Source organism: Theropithecus gelada, chromosome 1 (assembly GCF_003255815.1).
Source record: "Theropithecus gelada isolate Dixy chromosome 1, Tgel_1.0, whole genome shotgun sequence".
NCBI lineage: Eukaryota > Metazoa > Chordata > Mammalia > Primates > Cercopithecidae > Theropithecus > Theropithecus gelada.
The window spans coordinates 175,555,146-175,572,681 of NC_037668.1; the positions used below are offsets into that span (position 1 = coordinate 175,555,146).

At 31.4% G+C, this 17,536-nt stretch overlaps 1 protein-coding gene across 2 annotated transcripts in view; it reads left to right on the top strand.

Moving 5' to 3' along the window:
* Nucleotides 1-17,536, top strand: part of BRINP3 (BMP/retinoic acid inducible neural specific 3) — a 391,129-nt gene that overhangs the window by 14,449 nt on the left and 359,144 nt on the right. For both annotated transcript variants that reach the window (XM_025394858.1, XM_025394864.1), the window contains exon 2: nt 8,662-8,947. In XM_025394858.1, the coding sequence (XP_025250643.1) occupies nt 8,712-8,947 (236 nt within the window). In that variant the 5' untranslated portion in view covers nt 8,662-8,711. The remainder of the gene's footprint in view (nt 1-8,661; nt 8,948-17,536) is intronic.

Sequence of the window (17,536 nt, forward strand, 5' to 3'; positions counted from 1 at the left end):
GCAATGTCTTTAAAGCTTTATTTTCGTACTCAGGATATTTCTTGGCAAACGATGTTATAATTTTTCTTTTTGTTTTCAGTTGTAGTTCTGAATTTTCACACTATTATCCCTTAAAATAATACTTGTTAGAAATGACCCTCATATCCTTTTCGTTATCTATTGTATGGGAACATGAAAAAGATGATATTAATTAAAATTGTATGATTGCATTTTAGCAAAATATTAAGTGTCATCTCATTTCACTGAAATTTTATTATGTCTCCCATTGTTAGACACCAACTATGTCAGCGTTGAATTGTCTTATTTTTAGTAGTACTATAAAGCAATTTATAATAAGATTGAATAATCAAAGCCTATTGGATTAATCTTACAATTTTTCTGAGGAGCAGATAGGTAAATTAATCCATTTTAACCACGATTATACTTTTCAACCCAATAAGTATTACATGTAATATGAAAAGAAAGTTTTCTAATTTTTGAATTTGCAGTACATGTTTTAAAATATATTTAATTAAATCACATTTAGTAGATTTAAACTATCACTTTAATTGAAAATATTAAACTATACAAAGCAGACACTCAGTGAAAACCCATAATATGTAGTTACTCAGAACACTTGCTTGCTTATAATAGCTTGAGATAATAGTATTCTTTCATTTGAATTTTTATTTTATACAAAGGTGACCTCAAAAATTCTGAGAAATAACTTTCAGTTTGCAATTGGTTATTATTAGGTTACAGTAGAATACAACAGGAAAACTACGGTATTCAGTTTGACTTCAAGAGTACAAATGGGATCTTAATATATATTACACTGTGCTGCTGAGAACTGAAATAAGAAAATTTCGTAAAATGCTTGGTATATCAAAAGGTTTAAAAAGGTGTTAATTTTGTCGTGAAGAAAATTAAAATTGCATTTTGTTTTATCATTTTATTCCCCCCCCAGGCAGTCAGGGAGACCTCAATCAAAATTATCCTAGTATATGATTTTCCAAATGGAGAGGAACAGGCTCTTCAATTCTTGTTTCTTTACTATTATCCTTTAAATTCTCATTGTGCTCCTCAATTAGAGGGGGATTTTGGTTTGGCTGTTTGTTAATTAGGATCTGGGTTTGACTTTCATATATAGTTTCTGTCTTTACAAATTGAATTATAGAACATAAGTGAAAAAGTCCTTAGTTTTCCAGTTGTGCATAATATGATAATCTCTTATTGTTATGTCCCCAATCTAATAATTAATAATAATACTTTATATTTTTGTCCTTAACATTTTTTAACATTAAGAATATTTTGCTTTGGGCCAGGTATGGTGTCTCATACCTGTAATCCCAGCACTTTAGGAGGCCGAGGTGGGTGGATCACCTGAAATCAGGAGTTTGAGACCAGCCTAACCAACATGGTGAAACCCTATCTCTACTAAAAATACAAAATTAGCTGGGCATGGTGGTGCATGCCTATAATCCCAGTGACTTGGGAGGCTGAGGCAGGAGAATCGCTTGAACTGGGGGGAGGAGTTTGCAGTGACTGAGATCGTGCCACTGCACTCCAGCCTGTGCAACAAGAGTGAAACTCCGTCTCAAAAAAATAAAATAAAATAAAATAAAATAAAAATTAAAATTAAAAAAATTTTGCTTTGATACTCTTTGAACTTGTCAATATATGTTTACAATCTGGGCTTAAAAATCATTACCTCATAACTCAGTTTGCTCCCTTTCTTCAACTGCCAAAGCTATTTTCATCCTGACACTCAGCTCAGATGCAGATGCAGATACAGATCCTTTGTAGATTCTATTTCTATGAAGAATAAATTTTCTTTTTATGACATGGTCTTGCCAGTCATATCACACCAGGTGCACCCTAATTTAGTACTTGTTTCATCAACATTTATTCATTCACTCTACCAATACTTACATATGCAGGTTTATTTCAGAAACTTTGGTGACTGTTTTGTTGTCATTAAGATAGGAACAATTATTTTTTTCTCCCCAAATTAATTTAATTGAAAGAAAGGAGATATGCAGAGAAGTAGGGCAAACAAGCAAACAAATATGTCACGTAAATGTACCATCATAGGGAAAGTAATGGGAGCACAAAAAAATGACCAACCAACTTTGAAGGGTCATGAAAAGCTTTGTGAATGAAATGGTAATCCAGTCTGAGGTTTTAAGGTCAGTGTCAGGCAGATGAAGAGATCCTAGTCAAAATAGTGGTTCAGCCAGAGGAACCTCCATAAACAGATCTTGGAGAGAAAATTGAATGAAGATGAGGAATATGATCATGGCTGAAAAATGAAGTTGATATTTGGTTAATAACTGTCCTGGCACATATACATAAGAAAGATATGGACAAAGAGTTAAGTAAGGGAAGATAATTTTAGAAGTTATTTTAAAGAGATCCGATATCCTGAAATGAAAGTCATTACTTAATTGGGGGTAAAGGATTTACATGTTCAGATTTAACATTTTAGTAAGATCACTCTGACTAGCCAAAAGAACAGATAGGATAGAGCCACATGGGTGGTGGGAAAACTAGTCATGAATCTATTGCAGTAATACAGTTTAGAGGCAAAGTTGGTATTGTTGAACGCATACCATGAGCTGGTCAAGTAAAATGGGGGTGGAAAAAAAGTGGTAAATCTTGTATTTAGGGGGAAGAATGCACAGAACTTGAGGACTGATTGGATATGTGAGTGAGAAGGTAGGTGAAAGTCATGTTTAGGCTTAAAAAGTTGAGTAGATGGAAGTATGATTTAGTGAGATAAGAAAACCAGAAAATGTTTGGAGAATGTTTTAGTTTTCCTTGACAGAGGTATTGTTTTCTAATAGAAATGACCATATGCAATATGCCCTGCCTTCCATATGGCCTTCCTAAACCGGTAAGTTCCAGGGGATAGAAGCACTATCTTTATTAAGACTTAAGGCCCAACTCTGTCTCAGAATTTATCCTGATACTTTGCACATTGCAATTGATCAATAAGATTTATTTTTTAATTCTGGGTTTCTACGTCATTGCTTCTACCAGATTGGAATTGAAACAATGAATAAAATATTGTAGAAACACTATTGAAAATTTATGTTAAAATATTTTTAACTCATCTACCATTTATTTACTTACACAATTATATATTTAGTAGCCACTGATTTCATAGCTAGTATTTACCTAAATGTATAACTGAAAAATAATTATTATAGTTATATATGATTATATAATAATGCTATATATTATAAACAGATTCTGGGGTTAATACATATAAATATTTTATTTTATAATAATCAAATGACTAACATTTATAATTTAATAGATTCAATAGAATAATATATATCACATTATTTGAAAGAATGAGGCTTTTTAAATAGTTATTTTGAGTATTGTATATTGTATTTTGAAGATTCATAGTTTTACATTTACAAGCTTCAGTATCAGTAACCATTAATGTTAAGGAATTATTTTATAGAACAGCATAGTATTTGCTCAAGAGAATAAATTTAGAGAATGGTTGTAGACATCGGGCAGATTAGCCAATTTTATTTATACCTTTGTCCAATACTTAAAAATCTTTGAGAGGGAGAGAGAAAAAGAGACTGAGAGTGAGAATATGGTAAAAAACAAAAACAAACAAACAAACAAAAAAAACGTGGTGACTCAGCCTGATAGATACGTAAGAATTTACTGTATCAGTCTTTCAATTTTCCATGGGTTCTACATTACTCCAAATTAAAGTAAATATGTCTGATACAATGATTTTCTGAAATGACTTTTTATATTCAAGTTCTTCAGCAGATTTTGGTTCCTGAGAGAATATTTTGGATATATAAGCAGCAAAAATCAGTCCAAATGCAAATGCAAAAAAAGAAATGATACAATTTGCAACGTTAATCATTTAACGAATAGTAATAATTAGCATGGGACATCTAATTAGGTTGTGGATAATAAGATACAGAGGTTTAAAAGATGTGCCACTGTGACATGACCCACCAATATAAGGGATATTAAGTTTAATTCAGTGATTCCTAATATTTTGTTTATATCTTCGTAGTTTCAGTTCTACCGAAAATTCACTGAAAATTCAGTTATATTGGAAATAATTATGAATTTCCAGTAGAACTGGAAATTCAATATTTATGAACTTCAACATTTATGAATTTTAAATATATATATCAGTATTTTAGATAAAAGTAAGGTACTGCCACCTTGGAATAAGACTATTGACAGCTAGTGAGAAAGAATAATCATATATAGAATATATATTATACACATATTATTTATGCATTTATTATATATTATATGCATTAGTATACATTAGTATATATGTAACATTTTGGTGTATTTTATTTCTGCACAGATTATCAAGGCCATTGAGGATTTGCAAATAAACTTGTATCATGAGGTGATCTTCACAGTGAATTTTCTTTTGTGCGAAGGAATTTAAGAATAGGACCTATACTAAACATCTGTTTTTGAAAGAGATATTTTAATATTTATGACTTATTTTTAATGAAAGAAATCCATAAATACCACTTCTTAATTAAATACCATGTTTTAAACATAAACTCATGCTTTAAATTTTGTATTGTTTTAAATTTTTTTTTTTTGTTGGTCTTCATTCCCTTTTATTTCTCTCTTTTATATAAAATCACTCTCCCATTGTCCAGAAAATATTGAGAATTGATGTTTTCATCTCCTCAGTTGGCCACTTATCCTCTTGGTTACGAATATCAAATTCTGGACTATTTTGCATTTTCACCACACTATAGAAAAAGTGATACATTCATTAGTAGTTTAATAATTTCTACCCTCTTTCATTGGAACTTGTGATTTCTCTTTCTTGGCAGTATATCTAAGTTTAGCTATTCACCTCAGTTGTCACCCCTAATATCCTAACACTACATCATTACAAACAAACTCTATTTGCTAAACCATCTCTGACACATGGATTAATATGGTTGTAACCCTACCCAAATAAAGCAACCAATTAAGGTCATTCAGTAATAATTTATAAATTAGTACTCATGAAAAGAAGAATTAAATGTACAATGATCTACTGTTGTGACAAACCAGGTAATGAAGCTCTTCTGATGGTTAATATTGAGTTTAATGACCACTTGCTCCAAAGATGGCTAGAAGCTTACATCCTTGCCTTAGGCGTTCTATTATGACTTTTCTCCCTGTCATGTAACTTGTGAAAAAAGTTATTAAACACTATTTCAATATAACTTTACTGGGATATCCGAATTTGTTCATTATAAAATCTCTTCATAAAGTTCTTACTAATATAATGATTTTAAGATATCATCAAAATTAACTTAATTTGGGGTAGGATTGACATTCCTATGTGTTAACAAACTTTCAGAAAAAAATATTTCTGTACAGAACTGGGGAACATGTTCCCCAAATCAGAAGTAGAAAAAACAGAAATAATTAAAACCCCCAAATTATGTGGTAATTACCTCATAATTACCTGGTAATATTTTTAGGTAGTTCTCTGCACAAAATTTCAGAAAACCTTTCTATCTTCCTATATGTTAAGATGCATAACAATGTGAAATGATGGATATGTTAAATTGTGCCACTATAGTAACCATATTACATCATGCTATGTACCTTAAATATACACAATATAGTTTGTTTGTTTTTTTTTAAAACGAGGGATATGAAGACTATGGAACAAGCTCAACACATTTCATAAAGAAAGTGATAAGAATGTGGTTCTGGGTAATTCACCTATTGAAAAATTACGGAATTGCAGAACAGAACGTCAAATGCTATCTAGGTCAATTGTATCCTACTTTCATAACACTTTGTGTATTACAAAAATCATGTGTGTGAGTACAAAATGTTTGGTTTAATTTTAAGGTATATAATGGCATGACTTCATACCAGTATAAAATATAACTTAAAACTTTACCACATGCCCTTACCATATGGTAGGCACTATTCTAGGGGTTTTACAAATATTAACTCACTCTATTTTTATAAGACTCTTGAGGGGCCTTTATACTAGTTTAGGAATCTGATGCACCAAAGAAGTTAAGTAACTTGCCTAAAGTCAAACATCTACAGAGTTGTAGAAAGGCTGGGTGTTTTGTTTTGGTTTTGTGTTTGTATTTTTTTGAGACAGATTCTCTGTCACCCAGGATGGAGTGCAGTGGCATCATCTGAGCTCACTGCAACCCGTGCTTCCCAGGTTCAAGCGATTCTCATGCCTCAGCCTTTGGAATAGCTAGGATTACGGACGCGTACTACCATGCCCGGCTAATTTTGTATATTTTTAATAGAGACGGGATTTCACCACGTTGGCCAGGCTGGTCTTGAACTCCCAACATCAGGTGATCCACCTGCCTCAGCCTCCCAAAGTGCTGGGATTACAGGCATGAGTTACTGTGCCCAGTCAGGGTTAGAATTTTAACACTAGCAGTTTGGTTCCACAGTCTATTTTTTTAACTACTATGAATATTGTCTCTTAATGTTATATAGCCTAATTTGCTATACTGGTTATTGGGTTTGGAGAAAATCTGACCTCATTTTCAAAGAACTATTTTCCAAGTTATTTATTAGGATGAAATAAGTATTGTTTGAATATTTTCAGTAATATTCTTGTTCACATCTACATTTGGTAATAAGAGAACTTCATTTTGATGGTGTGACTGAAGTTTTATTCAATTAAGAAGTATACCCTTTCAGATGATATATGTCATATGGACTTAAGTAGTATGTTTGAATAATTTATTCTGTCTTTATGAAATGAAAAATTACTCATTGAAATTAAGAAATTATATCTTCTAAAAATAATGATTAAATTTTGTCAGTTTGAATGTATATGATAAGCAAAATAAAAATAACAAAGATGTGTTTAACAAAGATGAACAATATTTTTTAGTCATAGAAGGATTATTATACTATAATACTACACATAAGAATAATTGTGTTTATAAATGTAAGTAAGCTATAATTATTTTAAAATAAATGACATAGTTCTCCTAAGCCAAAACATATGTAAAAATATTTTTTCAGCAGATTTGAAAGGCAGGAGTTGAATCATTTGACAATGGTACATTTATGCAGATAACAGAAAATAGTCTAAAATAGTCTAGAATCTCCAAGCTCCTATTCCAAAATTATTCTATTATAATATTCCTTCTTATAGAAAAACATTTTACAATGTCTTCACCTGTAAGGCTTCCTATGTTGTTTACAAAAGAGGGTACTCTTTAATCCCCTTAGTGAGCAACTCATATGATTGAGGCAACTCATATAGTATGTGAGTAATGTCCTTTTAATTTTGTGATATGTAAGAGTTCACTCATTGTATCACTGTTTTGAGCTACTTCAGAGCTGCAAAATTATTTCTCTATATTTTTCATATAGAAGTAGTTTAGGATTAAATTATAAATAATGGGGTATAGCTAGGAAAGCAAATTAAAACCACCAGTGTTCTTATTCAAATACCAGAGAAATATGGTAACTACTATTACTGATATATCTTACTTAATACTCTAAATCTTAATTTTTTTTTTCTGAAGACATTTTGCTGAGTAAGAACTCACACAAGTAAACCTTTCTCATTAGTCAGAATCTTTGCACTCTGTAGTTCTATGTGCTATGAATAATACTGTTTGAAAAGTTGATGAGGATAGAAAGAAAAATTGAATTCAAATATTTTTAGAATTTTCTGGTGCAGCATATAGACATTACATCAGCAGCTTTGTATAAAGTTTCTTACACTGTACCATACTGGGATTATACATCTTATTACTTTTTTTTGAATGGTTATACTACAACGTATGCGGTTTCAAAGTCTATGAATAATCTGCGTTAGCTTAATTTATGTGCATTCGCTTAATTTATGTGCGTATAATTTTGGAGGTATGACTATCTTATGAATAATACATATGCACATTTAAATCTTTAAAGACCCTAGAACTAATGTAATTGTGATTCTGTTTAAGTAATCAGATATGCAGTTTTTTCCTAATAATGAAAAAAAAAAACAAAAACTGGGAAAAGACACTACTCCTCACATGCACTCTCCCACACACACATCTATTCATCTATCAATCTGTCTTTCTATCATCTCTCTGTCTCATTCTGTGTCTGTCTCTATATCTGTATCTATATATATCTATAATAAGTATACACATATACACACACATATACATACATATATTTATGTATTCTTAAATCCACAGTTTTACTCCATGTTTGTCTACATTAGGGAAATAACGACATGAACATCTTTGCTTCATTTTAAAGCATTTATCTAAAATAACGATACAATAAAATTAAATCTAGTATTAAAATTTATAACAAAATTTATGAAACACTTGAACATGTTAATTATTTATTTGTATCTGTCCAACTTTATAAAACATTCAACTTCTGATTTTTGCTCAATAGGCTTTAATGATCCACTGAATGAAATTGTTACACTGAAATCTCTTATAGCTCAGTATTTTCTTTTCCATTAATATAAAAAAAGGCACAAAATATAAAAGATATACAGCTCTGAAAAAAATCATTTTGGTTTGTATTTTATTCTCTTCTGCTAATGTTAATTTAAAACAATGATATTAGATTAAAATTTAAAAATTAGCCACCTCAACACCTTAACTGAGAGAAAGGAATCTTCTAGGGGTTAACTAATTGCCTGTGTATTTTGTCTAGGTGTTGAGGGAAAGCTAAGAGAATGAAGGCTCTAAATCCCCAGTGGAAGCATGATATGGCGAAGCAGAGCTGGTGCTGAATTGTTCTCTCTGATGGCTCTATGGGAGTGGATAGCACTGAGTCTTCATTGCTGGGTTTTAGCGGTTGCTGCTGTTTCGGATCAGCATGCCACAAGCCCCTTCGACTGGCTCCTCTCTGATAAGGGACCTTTCCATCGCTCACAGGAATACACAGATTTTGTGGACAGAAGCCGGCAGGGATTTAGCACAAGATACAAGATATACAGGTATGAAGCAAAGGGAAAGCAATTACAGAAATATCATCCTTGAAGGTTGTGTATAAATAAGTTTCTCGAAGGGAAAGTTTCAGATGGGAAAGAGTTATTATCAGAAGGGTTTACCCTTTACCATGCACCATAGTAATGTTTTCTTGTTATTCAGAAGTATTTCTTATAGATGTAATATATTACGATAAAAATAGATAATGGTGACCACTTGTCTATCACTCCCAAAGTTAAGCATGTTACACTGCCTTAAAGTAAATGGCAATGTACTTGGAAGCTGAGTTTCTTATTTTAAATAGGCAAAATTTTGAAGTGAAATTTTAAAAATTGCTTTTCCTTTCTACCTTATACAATGCTATGTTACCTTTTTCAGCCTAAATGGAAATGGTATCTTCTACTAGTCACTGAGAAGTTGAGTCACCTCATCCTTTTTTACCTGAAAGGTAATTGTATGTTCAGAAGTTAAAGGAAACAGCAATGGAATAAAAACAAGTAGCAGATAAATAAGATATGATAACAAAGATAAAAGAAATGGACAAGATTAAGATATAAGATCTTTAACATTTATCAAAGTTCTATGCTTAAAATCTAAATAAGTTACACAAAAAGAGTAATATATTAAATCCAGCAAAAGTTGCCTGCACACCTGATGTCCCGTGAATACATTAAGTAGAAGAGTGTACAAGTGGTTGCCTGATGGATTAGATTATATTGATCTATGCCATGATCAACATTTTATATGAAGTTATTACTTCAATTTGTTTATTGGTGATAGACTTTTACAATTCCTAGTTATTGGTTTAACATTTATGAAGAAGCACATTTGTTGTGCATTTTTGTGTGTCTGTATCTATGTAGATACTCCTATATACATATTTTATTTTATTCTGTATGTGCACCAGAGGGCACTCTGCTTGTTTGCCTGTGGTCATTTGTACAGCATTATGAGAAATTTATAAATCCTATCAGCAATGTATATTTACAGAAGAGACTGAGTGTCTTGAACAAGTTCCATGAAGCATCTACAATTATTGTTTTGCCTTTTCAAAAATAAAAAAAAAAAATCTCTTATTCCATGCAGCCATAAAACTGTCATAAGCCTAATGAAAAGATTTACTCTATTTTTTAAATAAATGAAATGATGAAGCCGGGTGTGGTGGCTCACGCTTGTTGTCCCAGCACTTTGTGAGGCGGAGGTGGGTGGATCACCAGGTCAAGAGATGCAGACCATCTTTCAACATGGTGAAACCCCGTCTCTATTAAAAATACAAAAATTAGCTGGGCGTGGTGGCACGTGCCTGTAGTCCCAGCTACTCGGGAGGCTGAGGCAGGAGAATCGCTTGAACCTGGGAGGCGGAGCTTGCAGTGAGCTGAGATGCACCACTGCACTCCAGCCTGGGTGACAGAGCGAGACTCCATCTCAAAAAAAAAAAAAAAAAAGGAAAAACAAGAATACTACAGTTTTTCTTTCTGAAATGCAGCAGAAATTGTCAACATTTTATGATTCTGGGTTCATTTATTTTTATATGTGTTTATTGATTTAGCCAGTTTTTCTTCACAGATTGTGTGAAGCTACCTGAATTTAGGATTGTAAAGATGTGTTAGATTTTAGCACTCTGCAAGAAGATTTTTAACACTCTGCCAGATAAACTGATGCCAGCGCATGTCTCCATGATTTATTGGCATCTGTATCTGGAGGTCTAAGGTGCTGTCTTACGTGTGATTGTTGTGGTTTAGCTTATCAGTCAATGAGCTGTGAGCTGCAAACATGGCTTGACATGTTTTTGTTTTTGTTTTGGGACGGAGTCTCGTTCTGTCACCCAGGCTGGAGTGCAGTGACACGATCTTGGCACACTGCAACCTCTGCCTCCTGGGTTTAAGCGATTCTCCTGCCTCAGGTTCCCAAGTAGCTTAGATTAACAGGCACCCGCCACCGCTCCCAGGTAATTTTTGTATTGTTAGTAGAGACGGAATTTCACCATGTTGGCGAGGCTGGTCTTGAACTTCCGACTTCAAGTGATCTGCCCGCCGCGGCCTCCCAAAGTGCTGGGATGACAGGAGTGAGCCACCGCGCGTGGCCAGCTTGACATGTTTTTGGAGGTGCTGGGTTGAATGAAAGAGGCATTATTTGGATAACAGATGTTAAAGGTAATGAACAAAAGTGCTTTGAGGTTTGTTTGCAAAGCTTATATATTGTTTGGTTTTTATGCAACTCACTTCCTGGAGACCTTCATTAGCTCTGTGCTACTTATCCTTCCTATGTCTTTACCTTTGTGGCTTGAATAAACATGTAAAGATATTAAATCCATTTATAAACAATGGAGCTAGGTTATAACGTCTTATAAAACCGTTTAAACATTGCAAATGATGCTACGGTTATTGATAGTTGCTATAAAAAGAACAATATAATTTATTCATTAGAGTTCCTTTAGTTTTAGTAAAGTGAGTTTTTGTCTTTAATATTTGTCTTCAAAAACAATTTTTAGAGGGTTCATCTTTCATTAATGTTTGCCATAAAATATAGAATTTGTGAGTACTTAAAACACACAGATGGAAAATTAGTGCTTTCCGTATTTAAATACTTGATCATCAACACATTCTTGGGGAATATTGCATTGACATTGTTTCTGAAAGGCACTAGTTACAAATGTAAAACATATCAAACCTGTTAGAGTAATTAGGTCAAATCTATTTTCACATGTGTTTCTTCATTTCTTCCTCTTCTCCAGCAACATATTTTTATTTTCACTCCAAATATAGAACAGCAAGGACACAGTAATCAAAAATTGCTAAAATCATAGCTAGGGCTAAGATTTTTAAAAATTGTCATCATGTTTGAAAAGGTGTGTTTTTGTCAACTATAACTTACTTTTATGTTTTTAAACTTGTGTATATTTAAAGTTATTTACAGAATTTGTATCTGAAACTACATTAAGACTTAAAAGATGATTAATTTGTGGGTTGGTCACTGAGTTGGAAGATTTAGAATGAAGTAACACATAACTTGTTATTTGGACAAATATTATAAGCTAGATTTCGAACTATTTTTCCCACTATCCTCAAATTGGTTCCTGAATAAAATAATAAGGCATTTTGAAAAAATTGCCTCATTTAAAAAAATAAAGGTGTTTCTAAAAGTGTTTTTAGTTTCAGAAAGTGAGCTATGCCTGGAGAAATTTTGTCTACTCTGCTACATGGAACAGAGGGACACTTGGCCCCTTAGTAAGCTGGAACCTTGTGTTTGCAGTTGTATTCTAGAAACACTATCCCTCAGGCTGTAAGCCTGTCAGAATATGTATAATTTTTTTCCAGGCCATGGCAATCTTTATTCTTTTAATACATTAGAGGATATCTAGAAAAGAGACTCATTTTTAGTGGCTCAAACTTAGATGCAGTTATCTTGAACCACTAATATGAGTTCTAAGGTCATAGGCTGGCAATTTTCATTACCATAAAATAAACATTTCACATATGTAAATCTTCAGATATGATGACTCAAAACAAAAATTTTTTTTTTTCTTTCCCTAACTTCTACCATTCTTTGGTTAACCACATGTGTAAGTGAATTATGGGAAAATGATATTGATTTTCTTATAATTTTTCAAAATATTATACAGACATGTCATATTATCACAACTTGGTGTCCTTCTTCAGAGCACTCAAATAATGCTCCAAATTTGAGAACAAGAGACAATTGAGATGAATGCTGTGCCTTTCGAGTGTTTTTAGTCATGTTCCTTGAAAAAAAATTATATTTAAAAAATGACCAATGAAAGACAAGATTGTCTAAAAAAAGTTAAACCACTATGTGGTCACTTCATATGTGACAGGATTATAATGAAATCTTGTGTGGGAAAGAGTGAACTTCTGAATAAATGTTTCTTTATATGGGTATCCATATGAGAAAAGCAGAAATTTCATCCTCTCTTCTTAGCATATTTATAAATCTATTTTATATGGAAAAAGGATCTCAATAGGAAAGGCAAAAATATTAAGTTTCTAGAAGAAAACAGAGAAAAAAACTTCATAATTTTGGGATACATAAGAATCTATTTAAATACAAGTTATTAAGAATTAAAATACAAGTATTTTTCAACAGGAATAAGAATTAGACAAGTATTTATTGATAAAGAGTTGTTTTTAAGAATATACAATTTTCTATAACAAAAACTATGAGGATTCTGGTTTAAAATGTCTTTAAAGTAGCAATCCGGATACAGATCACTTCAAACTTCCTATTAAAATACTATATTAATTATCAGGAGGGAAAATGAAAACTCATAACAACACAGAAAATTATGGTTAATATGTAACTTTCTGCCAGAATATGAGAGGCATTTAAATAGTTATAAGCTTCTTATAAGTTATAAGACTAGCCAAACATATTTTAATACTTCAGATGAGCAAGCCCAAATGCCTCAACAAAGGTGGCACTTACCGTAAATACAGAAGGGAGCTGTGCCATTAGCATCAGCTAACTACTCCGAAGCCCAGAGTTAGATCCTAATAGGAACTTTGCAGCTCCCTCTCTAAGACAGGATCCTACCTTGAGATGTAGCCACAGTCAGATGATCTCTCTCTCTCACTATGTTCGGAGTTGGCACATGGCAAGAATGATGTGGTAGGAGGATATCAAATAAGGATGCCCCATGTAATATTTGAGACATAATTAAACCAAAAAACAAAGAAACAGAAAATATTTTTGTCTATTTAAATTTTAATTTATTTGTTTGCCATGTATTTTTATTTGCTAAATTTGGCAACTCTAGAAGGGAATACATGAGTACTAGTATTAATGATTACATATCTATGACAAAGAACAAGGACTTTCAGAAGTAAATTAGGAACAGGGAGAGGAATAGCCTTTAATGTAGTTAATGTTGTTTCCCCTGGACTTTCTTGTTCAGATTGTCAGAGAAATGAATGTCAGGGTAAATTCTGCCTCAGCTATACACTGATAATTAAGCCCAAACCACTATACATCAGTGCACTCTCCTGCAAAACAAAGAAAGAATTGGAGACACTGATCAATACATGCTGTTTCAGCAAAATCTACATATTGATAGAGCCCTCTCTATTCCACATGACAAATAAAATAATACAGTAATATACATAATACACACGCGTGCACACACACACACACACTATAATACAATAGCACCTTTGACTGGTAGTATGTGACAGTTTGAGTATCATAGTAGGGAGACCATGCTTTTATCGAAGGAAGAAGGTAACAAATTTTGTAAAATAGTCAAACGAAAGAAATAAATATCTTAAAGATTTAATAGAAGAGATTACCTGTTCATGATCCTTCTCCCTGATATACACATACACACACAAGCACACATGAATGCTTAGTCTCTTCAATAGACTGTAGGAAATTGTGGTATCTCTAAAAACAGAGGAATATATGGTAAGAAAAAGATAGGGTGAAAATAAAAAGGAGTTTGGAGGATGTGATAATAATGCAAATAAAATAAAATGTAGCAACAGAAATGAAATTCACACTAAAAATTATCACACAGAGTTTGGTGAAAAATAGTAAATATTGTTGTAAAATTTCAAGGAAATGTTAAAATATGATTCTTGGAAGAGGCAGTATTTAACAATAAAGATAACTATTAAGTTTAAGTGACCTAGGGTTATAAACTCTGATAATATAAATAAATACTTAGAGATCTGAATTTGAGTAAAACCTTAGAAAAATTAAGCAAAGCTGAAATTCAAATTTATTAATATTTCCATTTCTAACCAGAAAAATTAAGTTTCAAATATTATTGCTAACCTTAACAATAACAACTTGCAGATGTAAAAAGCATTATGTGTATTTTGAAAATTTCCTGCTACATATAAAGAAAGACATATCAAAAGTTTAAAAATAAATGAAAATGATAGAATTATCAAACTTGAAACCAGGTGACCCGAAAAAACAAAAATATAGCAAATGTAATAAGTGTAAACATTTCCAGCTCTAAAAATAATTATCATAATCAGACTTAAACATTTCTTTGAATATGCTACTTTTAGCAAAGTTAACTGAGATAAAATTAGACCCAACATAAAAAGTAAAAAGATAATCAATTTTCTTAAATGCCATATAACACTATATAATGAATAGTAAGTTATACATAGATCTTCTAGGAGAAACTAAAAACACACACACACACACACACACACACACACACACAAACACACATAATTGTCAAAAGAAACTTTAATCTGCCATTTTAAATTTTATGGACGAAATAGACCACACACCCACAACACATCCCACAAGTGTAGGGATGATAAGAAAAAAGATTGTTTAAATATAGAATTTAATACAATTGTACTGATATACAGAATTTTGAGCATTAAATATGTAATATGCATCTTAAATATGGTCATGGAATGTATACTCAATTTGACTTTATTCTAATCCACAAAGAAAAATATTAACATAATAAATTAAATATATCCTTGTTTTCAGAATTCTCAAAAATCTTAAGAATGCAAATTTAAAACTAGATATTAAGAATAGAAATTTAAAGAAATAAATTTAACTGTTTCCTCAGAAAACTGAAAATTGAGTTTTAATGGTACTAAATATTGTTTTATTTTCAAAAGATATTCAATACAATAGGAAATTCTTTCATATTCCTTCAAATTTAAGTAAAAGAAAACACATTAAAATTTAAAAATGTAAAATAGGGCTGTAATTATTTTAGGATGGTCTTACTTTTTTAACATATACAAATGCACACTAAAAAGACTACAAGTATTGCACCTAAATGTTTGAGTTATTTCTTGTGTAAAGTTTTATAGGTTTTCCCTCACACTTTTTTGTGATGAATATGTGTAAATGTTATGATCAGGAAAAATATTAGTTGTTATTAAAAACATTCGGATGAGCTGTAATTTATTTGAAAAGTCATTTGCAAGTAACTAACAATGAAATTATGATTTACCAGGGTTATTTAGGAAAAAGTTAAAAATAGAGTTAAAATAATGAAACATAGTTTCTCCTTTTAGCCTTAGCACTAATTTTTAAAATAATTATAATTAAACATATTCGTATGTGAAAGACAGACTATAACATAAGTCAGAAGTGTTTGGGGATCATATCTATATGTTGTGTATATATATACAGAGAGAGCTATAGGGAGAAAGAGGGACTGCAAAACGTGTGTGTGTACGTACATATCTATATTTTATATGCATAGTGCAAAAGGTGTGTGTGTACATATATATCAAACAATATTTAATTCCAATCTCTTCCCCTTTTGTAGTCTGGAAAAGGGAAAGGGATTGGAATTATTTCTTATTTAAGAAATTAAAAAGGAACTAATACATCCTATTTCTAGTATATAATAAGCTATTCACAAATATATATATATAAGATATTCAAAAATGTTGGTTAAAAATTACAGTCTGTATATATATATACTATTTTACACTATTTATATATAGGGTAATAGTCTGGACTATATCTATCTATCTATCTATCTATCTATCTATCTATCTATCTATCCATCCACATATCTATCTAGTCCATACTAGAAAAGGAAAAGAGATTGAAATTAAATATTGAATTTTCATTATGTAATTGGTGCTTTCATGTTATCTTATTTAATCCTATAAATAGCTGTAATAATTTCCATTTTACAGATTCAGAAATAAAAACGAAAACATGCTGAACTTTTGTTCGCCCCTCATATCCATGAATTTCTCTTTCATGTATGATATTGCACTAAAATCACCTTCTAACTTAAATTATGAATACGTGGAAGACAGAACTTTTCCCTTTCTCTGTTTTATTTATTTAATTTTATACATTTTATTTTTTTATTTCTATCTTTCTGTCTTTAATTTCCTAGAGCAAGCCAGTTGCTCAACCATCAAAGGCACTGGCTTTGCATTTGGATATGCTGGATTTAGAGACCAGTGCGCATCCCAATGAAAATATTTCCTCTTGACTATAAGCAAGAAGGCGTGTATTCTTTTCTGTCTTTGACAAAACGCAACTGTATTCACTCAGGTTTGTAATTTAATTTCTCAGACCTCAGTCTCCTCATTTGTAAAAGTAAGGCTGCAATAGATCTCTATAGATCCTTTGAGCTATAAAGTTCTATTTTTTGGCTATCAAAAGCAAAAGGAAACATCAGAACAAATAGATGTAAAGGATTAAAACAAAAATGTACTGTGGTTAATTCTTATAGCTACATTTATCTCCAAAAATCACTTACAAATACTTCTTTATAAATAGTATATAAGAATCTCTTATACCTCTTATATTTTTTCTTTGTGTGTATTGGAACATAAATTGTGTAATTTTTATCTTTCCCCCACCAATCTAATTTTTTCCTATTTCTTGTATGTTATATTGAAGAAGCTATAGTAAGAAGGAAGCTTTTTATCCTAGTTGGTTGGTTTACTATAAATCACTACACTGTTAACACACTTGGTGCAATGATAAATTAAGAGGAGTATTCTAGGTAGTGATTTTAAATAATAATCAAAATACATTCATAACCAAAACCATTTGAATACATGTGCTCAACGATATTGCTATATCTCTAATTTTGAGATTAAACCATATAATACATTTTAATT